The sequence below is a fragment of the Anas acuta genome, chromosome 1 (genome assembly GCF_963932015.1).
Source record: "Anas acuta chromosome 1, bAnaAcu1.1, whole genome shotgun sequence".
Lineage (NCBI taxonomy): Eukaryota > Metazoa > Chordata > Aves > Anseriformes > Anatidae > Anas > Anas acuta.
Window position 1 is genome coordinate 154,784,694 of NC_088979.1, and position 21,344 is coordinate 154,806,037.

A 21,344-nucleotide genomic window follows, 5' to 3' on the forward strand; every position below is an offset into this window, starting at 1 on the left:
GAAGATCTCAGCATAATCTCACTGATTTACAGTAATAATAACACACTGCCTCTCTACTGTGCACAGAGGAAATATTCCTCAGTATTTTCAACACAAATTCTTTTTATGACCATGTGATTTCTAAATAACTAGTTAAAGTGAAACTGACTCTTGGGTAAAGTAAATAGCACAATTATTTAAGAAATTTGTGAAGCTGGCAGAAAAGACAAAATAGAATGATTTCACAAGTTTCACAGCACAGAGTCCAATTTCTACTGATGTGATATAATTGAAGCAGTGCAATATAGCGGTATATACTGAATGGCTTTGGTTACCATGTTCCAGGGAAAACTGAAGAACAATTGCTGAGAAAATCTGAACATCATTCACCCTTTGAATTCTGATCAATTTTATTTTGCTGTTTCAGGAATCGTAGATAATTAAAGCAATAATTTTGCACTTTGTAACTATTTTATCAGTTTATAACAGAATTTTAAAGCATGATTACTCTGATGAACAGTGGATTTCATGAATATGCAATCCTCAACAAAGGATTTTATCAGGCTTTTCACCCATATCCATTCTATATACTACATCCTGAAACTTAAATTAAAATATTCATAGCTCACTGGAGACAAATGAAAAATTGATTAACTTAGGTATTTGGAGAAAATGTGTAATCAGAGAAATGAAAAAGATGCAGTCTGTCCTGGGAATGCACTGCTGAGAGGTGAAAGTAAGCAGGAGGTGTCCAAAGCATAACTCCCATGACACACTGTGGTGGCACTTCTAAACTGCACTGTTTGCTAGGATTCTAGTAGGAGTCTAGGATTGTTTACTAGGATACTAGTTAAATAAATAAATAAATAAAAGAAGAAGATAAAAAGAAAGGAGTACGAGGGAAGATGGGAAGATAGTTGTCTTCTGGCTTATTTTATCCAAAATGAATTTTACTAAAATAATTATACATCTACACGTATATATGAGAAAGGCTTACAATTTTGTTTTAACTGAACTCTGTTTTAATTGTATATGTGTATGTGTATATGCTGTATTTGCTTTACAATAATAGAAACACAGATTCTATTTTGTCAGAAGAAGGGTTATGGAATCTTGTTGTCCCCAAAATATAACGGCTTTAAAGAAAAAAAAAAAATATTCAAAAGAAAAAATGATCCTTCAGATCATTCTATTGAGAAGAAACTTAAAATATTCTGTGATTTGAGAATCATGATCCCCTGGGGTATATGCTTTGAAGAGTGAAAGCATCAAGAAAAAAAGTAGCACATGTAGTTCTCATCTGTAGAGGCTACATAGAATGCCACTTTCACATTTACAGGGTCCAGATCTTTAAATCATAAATACCTTCTTAGCCTTTAGAAGTCCAGGAAGTTTCTGCTGATTTGCAGCTCCTTGAAAATGTGGTATAGATTTGCTGCATACTATATATATGTGTATATATATATATATATATATATATATATATATATATATATATATATAAACATTGGATTCAGCTAATAATGTGGCTACTTATGGTTTTGTTTAGTTTTATACAACAGTAAATTCTTGAATATCATTCAGTTAGATTTTGAAGTTTTCCTTAAAGTGTACAACCTCACAATTTTCAAAAAACATATCACAGAATGGCTAAAGGAGATTGGGTTTAAAGTAGGCAAGTAGGCAAGTAGGCAAAGTAGGCAAAATGCTTAATCTTTTACTTACTTAGGAATGATTCACCATATTAATCATTATTTTTCCCTTACTTTGTTGTTGTTGTTGTCGTTTTCCTGTTATCATCAGCAACACAGCTGGTCTCCAGGATTTTAGAATTTTTACCAGATGAACACAGCACTTGAGCATCACTTTCCTGATCAACAAACCAAACCAAACGAAACCAAAACACCATAGATATATTTTGAGGCAGAGAAAGAGGCACTGAGGACTCACAATACCTGAGACATCTGCACTGTCAGCTTTATACTTTAAATGTGTTTTCAATATGCTTCTGTCCTGCTGTTTTGCTTGAGCTTATTGTCTTTTGAGCTGACATAACAGAAATTAATGTAATCAGTTTTCTATCAAGCATTAATAACCCGAAATGCTGATAAACAAACTGTCATAGGGGCAAAGCAGTTGAAATTGCTACAACTAAATTCAAAGTTGAGATACTGAGTTAGCATCTTGAACCAGTTTGTTGTTTGAAATATTGTCTTGCTGACTTCCTTCAGAATCCTCCTTCTTCTAAAACACATACTTTTATGCAACTACAAGGTTTGGGTAAAAAAAAAAAAAAATGCCCCCCCCCCCCAAAAAAAAAAAAAAAAATCAAACAAATTAATATATTTAAAGACAAAATTTGAACATCTTGAATTGCACTTCTCTTGATTTGCACTTGAATTGCATATTCATTCTCACTTTTATTTCTGTTCCCAAGGCATAAGAATTCTAACCAGACTGTTCCTTATTGTGTTCCAGTACCTTCTATTGCAGGATCATCAGCAGAATGCTTTTCTCCTTCAGTCTGGTGATTATAGCTTTTCTGATAGGTGACATCCATATGTTGAGATGGTAGTTTTATGTTTCAGTGTCGAGGTAAACATAGATTTATGTATCTGTGCTTTCATGAATCTGCCATTTGCCTGACTGTTTCATTACCTTCAGATGCCTCACGGTTGTGAATGGAAATGATTTATGGGCCTGGACAGGCTGTTTAAATCACATGTTGAGGGCAAGTAAAGATAAACTGAGATTCCCAAGTTGACTGACACTGATGAAGAGTTATAAATGTTTTCTCTAGCAGAGAAATATTTAAAAAGAAAGGTGGAGAGAAAGAGATTTGAGATTTTTATTTTCCTTATAGAAGTTTTTTTGATGCACATTCACAAGAGAAATCCTTCTCATCTTGGAAAATGTGGTATAATGATGACTTGGTGAAGTCAAGATGATTTAAGGAATTAATTTTTTAAATAGTTAAAAATCCTAATATGCAAGTCTAAACAGGGAATTAGAAGAAGCTACAGATGTAGGAAACATGTAGTAAGTAAGGGAATATCTGGGAAACAGAGGACCGTTCAGTTCTACTGAGAGAAAAAAAAATAATAAAAAAAAAAGTCTGAACTCAGTTGTGCCTGATTCAGAGGATTTGAAGATAATACATGAGAACATTCAATGTGTTGAGAAAGATTTTTAACAGTGAAATTTCTGCTTTTACATTTCTTAGGAAAAAAACAAACACCACCAACAACAACCAAGCAGGTGAAAACAGAGCAATGATGAAAAAAGGTTGTGGCCCAAAACATATTATATGTGCATCCTCTTGAAATTACTAATATTAGAATACCAAGATTAAAATAAATAACAATAATAATAAAAGCAATTAGGTGGTCATCATTTTTTAATGGCAGGGAAACTGGCAATTACTCTCTTCCTGAGGAAAAAAATAAAACGTCATTCTTATAAATTCCAGTTACATAAGAATATGGGCAATTACACTATTGAAGAAATCTGTGACAGAGAGTAGGCACTAGAAAATATCTATGAAATATGATTCTCATTCACAGAGGCTTCTGAACTGCAGAACACCCACAGAGTAAAATCAGCTGCAGATTGGTCTTTCTACATCATGGAAATAACAGAAAATGGGACTGGAGGGGAGCATGAGTGGCCATCTAATCTAACCTCTGTGCTAACACAGATGAGTTATAGCTGAAATTCTGGCAGACTAACATAGCCCATACACCATGATAAATTCCTTCCTTCCTTCCTTCCTTCCTTCCTTCCTTCCTTCCTTCCTTCCTTCCTTCCTTCCTTCCTTCCTTCCTTCCTTCCTTCCTTCCTTCCTTCCTTCCTCCCTCCCTCCCTCCCTTCCTTCCTCCCTTCCTCCCTTCCTCCCTTCCTCCCTTCCTCCCCTCCTCCCTTCCCTTTTCCTTTTCTCATTTCCTCTCTTTCCCATCTTAGTAGGGAAGAAAGATGTGTTCGGAGCAGTATGCAAGCCTGGGCTCTTAAAACAGTTAACACTACTAGAATGCACTCGGCTGAATTTTTTGTATGTATTTATGTGACCATAAAGCAACCTCCAAATGTAAGTTTAGTTCTGCTGCAAAAGTTTACTCAGGAAAGAAGGAATTCAGTTAATTGAACTTTTCTCACCAGGTGTTCCGTGTAAAAGGGATTTGAAATTTCTGCAGGTTTTCTATTTCTGCAGCATCTTTTCAGTGGCAGAGGCAGGCACAAAGGGTAGAGTAGGACAGCAGCAACCATCACTGTTCTTTGTATTTTAAAGGAAGCTTTCTGCAGTGCGGAGAACATTCACTCTAGGAGAAATCTACCAGAGCGTGTTTCTGCTATGTGTGGTATGTGTGTCACATTGTACTATCTGCATTCAACAGATGGAGCATTTGTCTGTATTCGAGAAAAGTCACACTAAAAGCAGTAGCACGATGGAGGCTGACGCGAATCTTCAGCTTTACAGTTACACACTCACACCTTAAAGATTAGCCTGCCCCACCCCCTAATTCAGGCGATTTCCGTGGGGATTTGCTTGTTTAGCTGCGGGGCGGCTGAGGTGCAGGGGGACAGCCCGCGACAGATGCCCGGCGCCAGCCGCCGGGCGCCCCACGGCGCTGCCCGCTGCCACGGCGCCCCCTCCCGGGGCAGTGCCGCCAGCGCTCCGCGGCCGCACCGCCTTCCGCGGAGCCCTTTGTGTCCCCTGCGTGCTTTAGGGGTCCGTCAGCTCCTTAGATGTCTTGCCAGTATTTTACAATACTGGTATTTTACAATACTGTTAAGTATTTTACAATACTTCCTTCCACTATTTTACAATACCGGCATGACATTCTCAGATGTCTTACCAGTATTGTAAAATTCAAGAAGAAAAAACGAACCAAAATCCAAGCACAAAAATAAACCGTAGAAGAAACTTCTTGTAGGAGCGCTTACTCTCTTGAAATAATAGCTCTCGGTTTACTCTTCAGAAGGGATAGCGAGCCTCGCCGTGTCGGGCGAGACACGCGCATTTCCTGCGCATCTATGAAAAAGCTGTAGCAAGTGACTTTCCCGTTATCTTTCTGTCTTTTTCACACATGGAATTCATGTTTCCTGCCGCCGTGCCCGCTGCCCTGCCGGTCGTGCGGGTCCCGCCCTCGCTTCGGGGAAAGCTAAAAGGGCTAAAACAGCACACCAAACGCCGGCCGCACGAGGCTCAGCACCCAGCGCGGGCAGGTGTCTGAGCAACCGCGGAAACTTTCTTTTCATTAACGATGAATATACATAATGCATGTGTCTGGGGGCTTTCCGAGCTCAGGGGACAGCTCGCAGCCGGGACAAGCCCGCTCGGGCGGCGCTGGGGGCGTGGGGGTGCTTGGGGGGGGCTGCTGCGCGCCCCGCTGCGCGCCCCGCGGGGCTCCGCGTGCGTCAGGCGGGCACTGGCGTCAGAGCCGCCGGGCGCGGAGCGGCGGGGAGGGGGCAGCGGGAGCGGGGGGGAAGAGGGGAAAGGAGGGGGAGGAGGAGGAGGAGGAGGAAGAGGAGGAGGGAGGCGATGGCGGCACCGCCGTGACATCACCCCGCGGCTTATATAGTTGGGGAAGGGTCCGGGTTCCCTGTCTAGTGCCTGCGGCCGCACGCCAGCACGCTACCGAGGGCGCGGAGCGGCTCTCTCTCTGTGTCTGTCTGTCTCTCTCTCCGTCTCTCCCCAGGATTTATGGACTTTACTTTCTAGAGAGTGGCGCGGCAAGGATGAGAGCCCAGCTGGTGTGCGTGGTGCTTCTGGCCTTGGCCTCCTGCAGCCTCTGCTCAGGTAAGTCCCCGCCGCGCCCGAACACGGAGCCTCCCTGGCCCCTGGCAGCAGCCGGCCCCTAGGCGCGCCTGCCCCCTCCAGCGGGATCGGACGCAACGAGGTAGATGAACTTCAGGTACCCATGAGCTGCCCCGGTAACAGGGTCTGGCCAGCATCGTATTTTCTGTCACTCTCCTAACTTTCTCCCTTCCTGTAAGATGTTGCGCCCCACAGCATCACTGCCGTGGTTGTTAGTGTAGAGTAGTCATTGAGAAACACACGCTGGTGTAGACTGTCCACTTAATTATGCTGCCTCATTTGATTTTTGCTGAATACCGTGTATTACCAAGCTATCATATATACTGTATTTTCTGCAACATGTATTAATATCTCCCATAGTCCAAATCAACATGACTACATATCCATTGTAGTCACTTTTTAGTAGCTGAAGTACAATTTTAAGATTCTGGAGAAAAAAAAAAAGCTAGTTACTGTACCAAAATGATGACAAAAACTGCTGGTCACAAAGATGCTGATCACACAACAGGAAGTTAAATGTAAGTGTATTTCTTTTCCATGACCAGTTACTTTAGAAACACACAAAAAAGGGCCATATATGAAAATGCACTGCCTTCTCATTTGGAAAATGACATAGCTGTGCCATTTAGGTCCCCTGCTTTTGTGAAAAAACAAAACAACAAAAAAACAGGTGTACAGCCACAGATATGGGGCAGAATAGGTTTTAAAATCCACTCTAACTTGCAAATGACTGCCATCTGTAACTCCACAGAATGTAAAGAGTAAATTTACAAATGGCTTTATTTTTGAGCTTCAGTGTTCAGGAAGACTCAGAATTCCCCTCTTTGGATGCAAGTTACCAATTTGCATTTCCCCAGAGAAGAAAAATGTAACATACTTAATATCTGTATTTTGACACAACTTAAGCATTATTGTTTTGTGTATTTTAGGGAGTTGATGATCTTAGTGACAGGACTTAATATTTATTACTTTCTCCCCATATATCTAAAGCTTTTTAAGTAAAGGCATTAATAGTATTTTCAGTGAGGCAGTATAGAATTCATAAGCCCACTAAAGCCAAAGATTTCAGTGGAAATTATAAGAGGTGCATACAAAAATAAATGAAGTCGTATATGTAACTAACATGATGGTTCATTTGCTAGAAAAAATGAAATTAAATTTAAAAGAGAAATGTCAAAGAGAAGCTTGCATGGAAGACCAAATCAATTTTTACTAATACGGACAACCATGTCACAAAGAAAATGATCTTTAGTTTTAATTTCGCTTTGAAAATATCTGCCATCAGGGGAGCATATCTTCCTGTAGAACGTAACTATTTCTATAGAACGTAGATACATGAATAGAAGCTATATTTCCTATCAATAATAAATGAATCATTAAAAAGACAACAAAGTGTGTGGATCTTCCTTAGATTTGGACAATAACGTGTAATGAGATTTTTTATTCTTTGCTCTCAGAGCATCTGCTCTTTTTATGCTTTTACTCCTCATCTGTCTCTTTCATTCCTGAATTATCTGGGTGTACCCCCTTTTCCTCCTCCAACCTTTGTTTCATTCTTCACTCTAGCAACAGTCTCTTAAATAATGTCCTCTAAAGTTCTTTTCTCTATCAAAATGTTTGATACCTATCTATTCAGTGCAGCTTTCCACTTCTGCATCTGTCTTCTACCCTTGACAGTGTGGAAACACCCTTTTATTCTATATGGCATTTAAAAGCCCAAGTGCTGACCAGATGCAAGTTATTTTATTGCTCTCAGCTGATATAACTCAGCACACAACAAATCATAATGCTGTCACACCTGTACTGTTCACCCACTTGCAGGAGCTGCTGCTATCATTAGTAGAAATTCAGCTGTGGTGATCTTTTGCTTCCAGCAGAAAGACATTCAGCTACAGGTGAAGCTGTTAAAAGATTAGGTAACGATGACAATAACTTGTTCTGTAAGGTATTAGGCTAGAGAGAAATTGCTAGTGAGTTGCTGCAGTACTACTGACCAGTTTTACTCAACAGTTTTGATAACAACTTCAATGCAAAAAGAATGAATGAATGCATTAAGCTAGTAACACGAAGGTGAACGTGAGAATGACTACAGAGGAAAACTGTTATAATGCATAGGAGTTTTTGATGACCTGGATAATAAAAATGGGAAGAAGTACTACTGTGCAAAGTGTAATAGATTAGGAAATAATAAGTTTCCATTGCAATCTCCTTTTAACAGAACCATGGCTGTTGGAAATGTGTGAGGACACATAGGATTTGATCATGCTATCTGACCTTACTCTTATTACAAGATAATAAGGCTTTTCAGCCATGAAAGACAAGAAAAATCCAAAAATGTGTCTGAAAGATACTTCTTTAGCAACTGGAAAACATTACGATAGTGAAGTAGTAGGATCCCTGATCTAGTTTGTGCTGTGCTGTGTTGAGATCATATCAGGCACAGAGGAGGGTCACTGATGACTTAGGGGACAGGTGGCTATTACGTAGATCAGAGACAGTGTAATGGCTATGAGCATAGCCTTTCAGTGAGGTGTCTGTGGTGTTTCCAGGGGAATGGCTTATGTCTGAAAGACTAAAGTAGGGGCATTGTAGAGGCACAGTGACCCTGCATTTGTTTGATGGTCACCGTATAAAAATACCTTGAAGATCTAAGTAGGGAAGGGTTATGAACATTCTTAAAACCCACACGAGTTGGATAAAAATTAGAGAGGCAGCATGTATAGTGAAGGAGCATATATGTGAGCTGTGAATAAAATTATAAATAGAAATAAATTAGGCTTAAAATTAGAAGAATGTGAATAACCTTTGATAGTTTGGAAGAACTTCCCAAAGAAGAAATGTGGTCGGGGGTGGGTCATCGTGTTACTAAGACTGATCAAGATTGATTTTTAAGAGCATTGTGATAGTTGACTTCCTGTGCTAGCAGAAATCTATCACAGATAAGCACACACACGCATAAAATGTTTCTTATGGTCCTATGTTTTGTAGACAGTAGTAAGATAATGGTTATGATCCCTGAAATTCAGGCTTAAGTAGAATCTATCCACAGATTCTATGGTAGGGTATTACATGCTGATAACATGTATCGTTTTAATAAAACTGAGGCATGGTTTATATTAATATGGAATAAATATCTGTGTAATTTGGTTTTAAATCTATGTAATTGTATTGTTTGGCTTAGGACTGCTGGTATTCTGTGGAACCTAAAAGGCATGTGGAAATTTGTTTCACTTGATTTCTGTAAATATCTCATAATTGAGCTGTGATTGCTGCTTTATTTTCAAGGCGATAGTTCTTCCTTGTGGTTCTGTAGAGCATAAAGCAGAAAAGTTTTTGACTGTTTTCTCTTTTCTACAGCAGTGTTTACTCTCTTGACCAAATCAAGTCTCCACTGAGCTATTAAAAGTCAATTATATTAGTAAAGAAAATTCTAATAATTTTGGTTAGAATACTTTCATTTGGAGTATGCATTATCAAAAGAGCTTGTATCACAAATGCTTGTCTTGCTCAGTTCCCTTATACCAATAAAAAATACTCTTAATTTAACCAAAAATAATTGAGGCTGAATTTTGTCAAGTAGCTCAGTTGTCATTGATCTAAATTCTTATTTGCTACTTAGGGAAGTATTATTTGAAAATAAATATCCAGTATCTTCCAAGGTTAGAAGAGGTGACAAATAGTGATTATGAAAATCATACTGATTTTGAATGAGGATATAGCAGCAGTTCTGTTTAATGGAATGGTTGTTGACCAGTGAACTGAGATTAATGAATCCTTTCATTAGTAATTCCTTCATTTGCATTTCAATAAGCTTGATCCTGCTTTAAAATGTCGTGAGTATCCATTTCAGAATAATGTTACTATTACCTAAAGGCTCATCACAGTCCCTTTAGATCACTTTGCTGTACTTCTATTACAGTTTTTATTTTCTTCCAAAACTAATTGAAATATCTAAATACAATTTTCTGAATTCAGATGTCCTGATTTATAATGAAATAATAAACATATGTTACTGATTTATTCCCAGATTCAGAAGAGGAAATGAAAGCATTAGAAGCAGATTTATTGACCAATATGTATACATCAAAGGTAATTATTTTTCCTCTTTTAGTTGATGGCTATGGAGCAAATGAATTCTCATTACAAACCTAGAAGTCTTTACACAAAGTAATAACCTGTGGTCTAGACCTTAAAGTTTAGTGCTAGACATCACTTTGGTGCAAGATTTTCTCAGTTCAAAGGAAATTTAAAGGTGTTGATGTGACACAAAAAATGTTCCTCAGTTTTAGCACTGTTACTTTCATTAAACTGTCAGAAGTGTGTTATATGTAGAGACATAAATTTATAAGAGGAAATGTGTTTCCAATAAGATTATGTATGCTGAAAGCTAAATTAACCTTTAGTCAAATCTGTAAGTGAGATTTTTTTATGCAGAACTTTTTTCTATATGCATATAAAATTAAGACAGTCATGAAGCAAAAGCTGTTAATGCATATGCTGATCTTAGTTTAGGAATTTCATCGTAGTGTTAGTACAAGAACACAGGGAGATGACTATGAAACTATTAATCTGGTAAATGCCATTTCCTTGACAAGCGGCCAGACTGAGTGATGTACATGTTATTTAATACAAATAGAAAAAAGTTATGTTCCAAGCTCATGCTGACATAGGTGAAGCAGCAAGTGTTGCACATACGTATTGAACGAGCTGATAGACAAGCACTTTTGCAACACTCTTACTTTCCACAAATGATTTAAAAAATAGGGATGTCTAATATTTCTTCAGCAACATACTGAAGAACAAACTCTGAAATGAGTGTTACAGGCTTAAGGTTGAGTGATTTAACTCTTGTTTCTCATGAAGTTCAAGTGCAGCTTGATTTCAGTGGAAAATAAAATGAGACTTTCATTAAAATTTTCAAATAAGGATTCATAAGCTAATGACTAGTCGAATGTTAAGGAGAAAGCCTGCCTGCAATACAGTATTTACTGCATTTGGTTGTGTGAGATTTTTCACAGTAGTCCTTGCTAGAATGAGAAATGAGGCTAGAAAGTACATTGTTCGGATCTGGTCTAGCAATTCTTAAGTTCCCACGTTCTTTACTGGCATGGTAGATTCCAAATAAACCTGTTTGCCACTTGCTTCTCTAAGGTAAAGAAAGAATTAATGCAGATTATTTTTCAGAGACAATTTTAAATGTAGGAGGCTGACAAAAATAGTTCTTTCTCTGTGTGCCAAACCATAATGTGTCCTGGGAGAAAACCCTGCAGTTGTTGGTATTTTGGTTACTGGTTGTAGTGGAATTGTGATCCTAACTTTCACTGCCATCTTCTCTCTCAGCATGCAGTACAATCTCAGGTAACTAAAAATGCCCAAATATAGTACACCAGTTTTATAATATGAAGATGTATGTTATACACTATTGCATGTTGTTTTAAATCATGTATTGGATCTCCTCGTGGTATATACATGTATAACATATAAGACAAGTGACACCTGAAGTAGACAGAAACAGTAGATGTATGGCAGAGACACCATTTTAGTTCTAGATTATACCATTTAAATAATCTTTTAATTCATTTAACATGATGTCCTTTGACATCAAAGTAAGGAATTGTAGAACCACTAAAATGTCTATAAAACTTCTACAAGAGATAGACTACTATTCCGTTCAATAGTAAAATGACTTTTTTTTTTCCTATCGGTTTCTGCTAGTTTTTAGTCTACAACAGAGGTATGGTTCTGATAGGAAAGCCAAATTTTATGATGGTATATATGATAACTGACTTGGTTTTTGCTTGAGATCAAGTTCCAGGGCAATTACTACTGAATTGTATTAATCATCTTTGACACTGACTTGGTTAGCAACAACAAGGGAAATTCAGACAACTTAAATAGACTTAGTGGTTCTCCCCACTAACATGGAGGGGAAAATAACAATAAATAAATTAAAAAAACCTGAAGTGTTTATGAAAACTCAGATCTAAAAATGCAGTAAAGTGGATTAGTACTTATAGTTCTAGTATGTCACAGAAAAGTTCTTCCTAAATAGGTACTTGTATTGGTATTAATGGTATTAAGTCTATCTGAAAATATGGAAATAAGCTTTTTACCACATGGTTTTGATTCTGCAGACTGTTGTCCAGTGCCTGCTGGCCTTTTTGTCCATTCATCCATATGCTAAATACCTCTACAATATTTTTTTTTAAAGGAAATACATACATGCTTATTTTGAACTGTCTTCAAAATTTAATACGGTTTGTCTTTCTCTGCTGTTACACCTCAAAGAAGATAAAGGGATCAAACAAGTCCCTAAAATGCTTTATACATGTGTATCTCTTTTCTAAGATAAAATCCAAAGAGCCCTTTGCAAGATTTAGTAACACTACACAACCTGCGGTGTTACAGGTATGAAATTACCTGCTGACTGCGTATTGTATCAAAAAGATAGCTCCATTCCTCCTCCTTAAACGTTCAGATGAAACCAGCATTTACTTGAAGAATGTCCTTAACTCAAACAAGATTGAGATGATATCATTTCAATAAAAAGAAAGGAAGAAAAGCTTTTTTTTGAATAACTTATAATTAGAATATAATGTTGTGATCCCCACTTACGTTAATTTTTTGAAATCTTGGACCCTCTGAGCTGCTTACATTTCTTGGATGCCTTTTCTGACAGTATATGCCAGAAAGTTTAACCTTTGTCAGAGGCAGATGAGGCTACAGCTGCCTAGGAGTTGTTGACTTCATGACTCTGCTTACAAATCATTACATTTAAAGGCATCGGCGTATATCATGGAAGAACTTTGGCTGTAACGGAACTCAATTAATTATCTACTTAAAGAAAGAGAACATTTTTATTATAATTTCTATTGATACATACTGAACAAAATTCAACTACTATTCTGAAGAGGAACCCCTGAAGCACCTGTAGACATGTAGACAATGCAGACCTGTTGAGCCAATACAGTTTGTACTACTGATACTTTTGCATGACTTCAGCAGCATGCTGAGAGATACCTGCACACTCCTGTTAACATTGATGAAAACAAGGAAAATCCCTGCTTTACTCTATGTAGAGGATTTCATGAAACAAAACTAACAACAAGGAAGTATACCAGAAAAAAAAGGCTGCTATGAGGTCTCCCTGGAAAAGAGTTTTCTTTTTTATAGCAGCCTTTCAGTACCCAAAGGGAAAAGTGGGAAAGCGGGAGAGGGACTCTGTCATGGAGTGTAGTGATAGGACAAGGGGTAATGTTTTTAAACTAAAAGAAGGTAGGCTTAGATTAGATAAGGAAGAAATTCTTTACTCAGAGTGTGGCGAGGCATTGGAACAGGTTACCTGAAAAAGCTGTGAATGCCTTGTCCCTGGAAATGTTCAAGGCCAGATTGGGCAACCTGGTCTAATGGAAGCCAGGGGGTTCCAACCCCATAACAGGGGTTGGAACTAGATGCTGTTTAAGGTTCCTTCCAATCCAAACTAGTCTATGATCCTATGATTCTATGAAAAAGCACCACAAAAAGCCTTCTGTTCTCAGCCTTATAATACTTCAGGAATTCTGTAAGTGAAGTCCAAGTTTTTACCTATATTTTTGGTGTCTTGAGGTTTATTTGGTTATGAATCTGTTTTTCACCTCCTTTCACTAGATAAAGAAAAGAATATTAAAACAAACAACAAACAGAAATGAACTTTTTTATTATTATTTAACACTTAGGAGGTATTAATTACAAAACAGCAACAATAAGTTGTATTAAATAAATTGTATTGGGTTGTCATTCAACCAGAAACAGAAAGAAAAATATATCAGATGTATTATAACTTGGGATTCTCTGTAGTTTTTCATAGGAAAAGACCGTTGTCAAGAAGAAAATATTCTCAAGCTCATTTCAGTTTCTTAATCAATTTTAACTTCACTTTCAACTTCTCAAGATGTAAAAAGGTGTGGGAGATATGACTCTCATATATCAGAGTCATATTTCAGATGCGTGTTCAACAATGGAAATGTCTATATAATATTCACTTCATGAATTCTTTAGCATTAATAATTTTTAAATACTGATTCATCCAGCAGCCTCTCAGATCCCTCCCAGATTATTTTTTTCAAGTTAATCTTCCAAAAAATGTGTTCCTTCTTGACAGATACGAGTTCTTTGATCTCTCGTGGAGGTGTTATAGCAAAACATATCTTGAGCAACTATAGTTGCTATTGCTTAGACCTGTGTGGAAAATATATCACACACTGGAAGTGTACCTGAACATCTGTGTTACAGTCATCTAAAACTATTTTTGCCTTTTTTTTTTTCTTTTCCTCCAGTATACCCACCTCAGAGATTTTCCATAACCTATAAAACAAAGCTGTGTGGTTGTTAATGCTTGCTGTAATAGTGGAGTGTATTAGAAAAGTAACATGGCTGCTTTGTTCAGTGAGTGGACATGACCTAGAGAGCTCCATGTTCAGTTAAAAAAAATAAAAATGTTCTTAATGCTTTATTGTGTGAGTCTGCAGGAGCGTAAGTCAGAAGCATGTGTACTCAAGTAAAAAAATACTTTGAAGAGATATATGCATGGTATTATTGAGAATTAGACTCTTGACCAATAAAGTATGGTTGCAGACAGCACTGCAAGACTATTTTCCACTAACCTCATAAGTAGCAGCTAAGACCAATTGCATCTAATGGAGGCTGCAGTTTAAGTATTTTACTAATAGAGAGAAGCATTCCTTTAAACAAAGACATGCATCAAGGTAACATAAAATAGAATCTTGTGATCAAAAGTTATTAAAAATTATTCAAGAAGGCATAACGCATTTCCTCATTTCTTTTCTTTTTCAGTCCCATCCATTGAACTTGGTTTCAACTTAAAATTCTCACTTGTTCACATAGCACTGTCCCTAGATTTAATTCTTCATTGCAATTTAACTAGTTCATATTTCTTTCATATACCCAAGAGAAAGAATTGTATTGGAAAAGTCACCTCGTTTAGTATGAAAAGCTCCGTGGTTTTGCATTTCACTAATATTTTAAAACAGACCAAAGATTTTGAAATTGCAGTGCACACTTGCTCTTTTTGCTAATTTAACTATTGTTAATTAAATTAGGCATTCTGTAAAGAGGTTAAGTTTGTTTTGAACCTGCCACATCTTTTCAAGTAATTAAACAGACAAATTTCTGGAATGGAGCACCTGAATGGGACAGCAGATGAGCTGAAACAATGCAGAACCTTCTGAATAAAATTTGGGATTTGTTTTCTTCTTATCCTCAGAACAAAATACTGCTTGTTTTCTGAGCCATGTCAGGAAGCTAAGAACACAGCAGTTGTATCAAAGGACTAAATTACTGTCATTCTGAAATGCATGTGTATATCAGATATATACTGAAGTAATGATTAAAGACAAAAGGGTATTTCTTTCAACTAATGATACTAGTGATGAGAGCCTTTCTTGTTTCTTGCTCACTTCTCTGTATTTTTCTTTTCTCTCAAAAAATAGTAGCAAATGTGCACAAATCTTACATATAATACCTCTTCGTTAGGAAATTGATTTGAAGAAACAACAGGTTGTGTGATTACCAAATGTTCAACTAGGTGAGAACTGCATTCACACTCTCAGTTAATGCTGTTGGTTAGTAAAAAGCAATGTCTGTATTAATGCAATAACCATATTTAATTTGGTACATCCAGGAAAAGAAACTACATTTTAGTTCATTAGTACAGTGTAATTCTAATGTACTCCGCAAGGAAACCCTTGCCAGTAATAAACAGAAATTTACTCTTTGGCTTTTGATTGGAGATTGCTATGTCACCAGTTCCAGTTGAAGGAAACTAGTCTCAGTAAGTAGTAAACTAATACCCATCAACAGGAGAAATACAATTTGGAAGAAATAATTAATAGTGTGAGAAAGAAAGTGGCAAAGAAAACAGCAGTGAGTGAGGTAGGCATTACTTTTTTCACTCTATTTTTTTTTCCATTGATAATCAAAGCTAAAGAAAACTACTACCACAGTTTGAAAAAAATATTAATAGAAAGTAAAAATGTTTTTTCTTATATGTTTTTAAAGGTTTTAAAAGATAAATAGCTCCTAAATAATGTAAAGTATTGGCTTAAGCAAAAATTGTCACAAACCATCGTGAAATTTCTGTTTATTTTTGTCTTTCTGTAACAACTCTGAAATGGTTCATTATGGACCACCCAAAAACAGTTGGTCTCAGTTTTTCAGTCCAGCCACAAAATCAGGAATACTTTGTTTGCACAACTCTATTTCATCTTTGCTCCACCTTTAACAAAGTTCCTAGACCTTCTATACACATCTCTCATGTTCATCCTAACTCTCGTGTATCCAAAAATCCTGGGGCTTACAAATTCCATAACATCAGATCCAGCCTCATTAGACAGCTTGCCTTGAAGCAGGGGCTCCGTCCTTTTCTTGGGGAATTTTGAAATGACTGGTATTCGTTCTGAACTGGGGAGGAGTTTCTAGTTAACCACAAGCATTCGGCTTGGAATCTGGCACTGGGAATTTATCCAGCAGTCCTGACTCATTGTCCTGACTTACACCTATGAATTTATATTATATTAATTTATATTCCTGTTTTTGTTTGCACCTGTGTATAATGACTATGAAATGCTACCATTCTGGTTTGGTAGCAGTTTACTTTAACATCACATATATCTACCTTGAGGGTAAGGCAGTGGGGAAACAGACTTTGTGTTTTTAATAAAGGAGTTGTCCTAACTTCTGCACTCTCTAATTATTGTATTAAAGTTGGGCAGATGAAAAGGACTTCAAACAAACAAACTTGTTCCTACCAAAATGCTTGAATGTCACACATTACTCAAAACAAACCAAAAATTGTATATTTGGTTACATTAAGTAGAGGGTATTTGTATTTTCAGATTAACAGAGCAAAACTTCCTTACTGGAAAATGACCCTGTTAAATGTCTGCAATCTTGTCAACAACATGAACAACCAAGTGGGGGAAATAGTAGAGGCAGATGAAGATCTCATTTCAGGAAGACAGTTCCCTGCTGGTCTGGATGGCTTCAGCTTGGAAGCAATGCTGACAGTATATCAACTCCAGAAAGTTTGCCACAGCAGAGCCTTTCAGCATTGGGAGGTAAAATGTCACAAATGCAAGTTTCAATGCCTATTACGCTTTTGTGGTCCCTTTGTCTTCACAGTGATCTTTTAAAATCCATACCCTATGCATTTCAAGCCTTGTGTGTTCTTGGCTTAAATCACTCCTGTTATATTGTCTAAACTTTCCCTACCTTTATGATATTCTGTAATACCTAATACCTCTAATATGCCTGTTAGTGAAAGGGTTGTGAATTAATACAGTTTTTCAAGAGCTGGATGCCTGTTTTGGATAAAGATGCATGCACATATGTGAAGTATTCTTAACTACATAATTTCTCCAGTCTTCATAGCCATTCCAGGGAACCAACCAAACAAGTGGCAGTGAACCAGAGCACAAAATTAAAATCTGCTTAACACACATGAAATAACTGTATAGTTATTCAGGCATAACTAAATGTAGGCAGAGTTTCTGTTAAACCCTTCAAGGCCCTGAGACAAACTGGATTCAAAATACATGGACACATTCCTATGTATACATGTAATTTTACCAGGTACTCTGGACTTACCATTGCTAGGAAACCAGAATCAAGGGAATCCTGCTTTCCTGTTCTCACACACCTAAAGATTGCTAATCCTAAATAGTGATTGTTTTTAGTCCACCTGTCATATGTACCTTAGTGCAATGGTCACATGAAGAACACTTAACACTGATACATATTGCATTAAAAGTTATTTTTTGTAGTATCACTACCCACTTTTCAGCAAAACCAAGTTTCTTCAGATGTTACAGATACATGGGCAGTGTGACTGAGTCCTTTTGCTTGCTGAATCACACCTCTATATTTGCTTATTCTCAATGTTTCATATCAGCTAGGATGGCCAATACAAAAGTCTGCAGTCTCTGAGAACCAGTTTTCTGAGGACTCCATTGTTTGCTGAAAAAGAGCTACCATAGCATTGACCACATGCAATAGCCTGTAACTTAATCACAGCTCCTGCAATAACAATTGCATCACTTTTTGTGGTGGTTGGGAAGCACAACTCCTAATCACTAATGTGAAATTAAAAAAGGGTATTTCTTAGTTTCAGCAGAATTTAAATATCACTTCCATAGGATTCACCAAATCAGTAGCCTGATACTAGGTTAGATCTGAGTTTGGGGCTTATAATGCTCTCAAGGAATTGATAATTTTCATTACCAAAAACCACTGATACCATTCTGTGTTTTCTGACATCCTACAGTTACTTCAACAAGATGCTTATGATCTAGAGAACTCAAGCCAAGAAAAGGAAATAATGAAAAGAAAAAATCCCTATATTCTGAAGAGGCAACTACATGTGAACAAAGCTAGAAGACCATACATACTCAAGAGAAGTTCATATTACTGATGCAGCAGAGGAAAACAATGTGTATTTAGTTTATAGGTAACTGTGTGTTATGGTTATCTTATTTAGATCTAAAATTATACTTGTGTGAAAATATACTATGAAAAATCATCAAGATGACAACATAACTGTGTCTTTTTTTTTGTTGTTGTTGGTTCCAATGGCTATTTCTTGATTGTGATTTTTTCCTACTTGAAATTAATTGGATCAATACATTTGCAAATAAATCTAGTTTCTAAGCATGATGTATTGCACACTACTGAAATTTCAACATATTTCCAACAATACAGTGTTTTTCCTATTTTTGCACACTGACATACATGAAGGAAATTGATATTGTCCATACACCTGACTGAGAATCTCAACAATTTTGTGTTATGGAAACTTGTTCTTGGAACACCTCAAACATATATATGCTTTCAAGTTTTTATATAATACAATATTCAGAACTGCTGCAATATTTTACAGATTGGCCAATTTAAATTATTAGAGATTAGGTCTAAGTAAGGAAATATGGTCAAATATTAAATGGCAATTTCAAAATTCATATTTAAAACAGCCTGCTTGTAAGTGAATTTAAGTTCTTGATTCCTGACTTGCCATAATTTAAGAAAATGCATTAATGAGACTTTAACAAAGTATGCTAATGAGAACAAAGCCAGGTATGCTTCAGAATCTCATGTAATGTTGATTAAATAAGGAAAAAAGTTTATTAAATCAGTAAAATAATTTATGGTGTTTACCTAATTTATGAGTGCTTAGGAAAAAAATAAAAACAAAAAAATAAAAGATGATTCATGCTCCTGTGGTATTGCTGGAAAATTCACTATACTAATCCAGTTATATGAGAAATTTGGGAAAAAATATTTAAAAGAGGAATTAAAATTAGAACTTCTTACATTTACTATTGAAAGCTATTTCCCTCTACAAAGCTCCCTCCCTCTACAAATCTGCAATAACAACAGGTAGTTTGGGGAGCTGAAGATAGTCTTGGAATGCCAATGGGAAGCTCCCATCATGGAAAAAAAAAAAAAAGTATTTTCAAGTGGTAAATTCTCAAGTACCACCTGAAACTCACACACTACTGAGCTCCATGTGTCTAATCCCTACATCAGATGTGGGATCTCAGTGCTCCTGGATTCCAGTCTGGAAGAAAACCATTTGAACTGGGGGAAACAACAACAGTTAAAATAGAGAAAGAGTTTGTGACCTATGAAGGCTTGATGCTCGGACCAGGAGACAAAAAGTGGGAACAGACATTGCTTTTGAAGCCTACCTGTTTTCTGTTTGAGGTATTTCTTCAAAATGTTCCAAAAAATGTCAAAAATCCCACAGAGAATCCCACCAAGTCATGTCACAGGTCATATTTTCTGACAATTACTATTAAACATATAGAGGGATGAGTAGCATGAAAAAATACACTGCTACCAATGGTTATACCAACTTTGTTACATGGGCAAGAATTTTATTTATTTTTAATCTTTTTACTGTAAAATGTATTTTCACTACACTAAAGCTACTTCTATTTCCTCTTCCCACTGCAAATGTTACCAGTTTATAGAATAGCCATTAAATGCATGCATTCACAAGATACAACTGAGCATGCACTAATTACTATAATCATTATAATTTGAACAGAGCAAAGTAATTAAGCACATTTGGCCTCAATGGTTTAAATGCTTAATGTGTTTAAGAGCTTCACTTAAATACGGTTCTAGTAGATTAATTTCTTTTTATTTGTTTGTTTGTTTTTGTGAAACAATTGTAGAATTCAACTGGAGACACAGTGTGCTCTTAAGTGAGAAACACTGCTCTTTCCAAAAACCTACAGGCTCTGTTCTATTATAGATAACTTACATTCTAAATTAGCTGTTGATCTGAAGTAACAGAGCAGAATGGAGTTTGATGGAGTTTGTTCAAAAATTCACTGCAAGTAATATATGGGGGGAAAGGAAAGGAAAGGAAAGGAAAGGAAAGGAAAGGAAAGGAAAGGAAAGGAAAGGAAAGGAAAGGAAAGGAAAGGAAAGGAAAGGAAAGGAAAGGAAAGGAAAGGAAAGGAAAGGAAAGGAAAGGAAAGGAAAGGAAAGGAAAGGAAAGGAAAGGAAAGGAAAGGAAAGGAGATCTTGTCATGGTACTTTTCTCTGTGTATTCATTTTAAGAGTGTAAGAGTTTAAAAAATATATAATTATGTGGTTGTCATCTGAGAGAAAAAAGCACACACCTGTGTTTAATTTGAGGATCTCAATGTTCGTTAAAGGATTCCACCCTTAACTAGTACCCTACCTTCAAGTGGAAATTACACTCTGACTCTGTGCTCGCTCTTTGCAAGGCACAGATTATCTAGATTGACTGTCAGAAAATGGCTTAAAATAACCCATTTACTTTCAGCACAGTGTGAATCCACACATGGTCAGCTATTGTGTGTCACTGGAGGAGGTAGATCTTATAGTGTGACAGGAGGTAGCTCGTTAAAATGTTCCCTAGCATTTGATGGAGGTGTTCAGGGATCTGTCAGAGTAATGTCATCCAGAGTGAAAGGAAGTCCTAACTAAATGAGGAAACAATATTCATAACTGGTCAGTAAAGTCAATGCTGGTATTTCAGGTTGTTGTTCACTGGTGAAAAGCAAATATAACAGCATTAAAATGTTAGAAAACACACTGAAAACACATTATTAAGCCAGATAAACAGAGCTGTAAAAGGATGTTTTAATGTCTGGGGGCCCCTTATTTTCTTGAAATCTCATTTGACTTCTAACTGTTCTTGTTTCCTGCTAATCTAACTCCTATGGAATTTCAGTCTTCCTTTAACCCTCCTTTTCAGATGATTCATGCATTAAAAATATAATAATAATAATAAATAGGCAGGCACATTTGTCTCTATTTAGCCCATTCTTTAAGTGGGATCCTTGGCCCTAGTTGTGCACTGCCTGTGAAGAACATGCTGTATTTGCAGCAACAATGAGCACTGAAAGAACTTCAAGGCAGAAGAGACCCTCACAATATGCAAAGATTTGTAAATTCAGACAGCTTTTTTCCCACTGTACCTCAAAATTGATTTAAGTTTAAAAATGTTGGTGTGAAGACA

General features: G+C 36.7%; 1 protein-coding gene across 1 annotated transcript; it reads left to right on the top strand.

The window, feature by feature from the left end:
- Nucleotides 1-5,537: 5,537 nt before the first annotated feature.
- On the top strand, nt 5,538-19,051 carry NTS (neurotensin). The gene is made up of 4 exons (XM_068667627.1): nt 5,538-5,776; nt 9,822-9,883; nt 16,687-16,908; nt 18,114-19,051. The coding sequence occupies exons 1-4, from the start codon at nt 5,716-5,718 to the stop codon at nt 18,258-18,260; spliced, it is 492 nt and encodes a 163-aa protein (XP_068523728.1). The 5' UTR covers nt 5,538-5,715; the 3' UTR covers nt 18,261-19,051.
- The last annotated feature ends 2,293 nt before the right edge of the window (nt 19,052-21,344 follow it).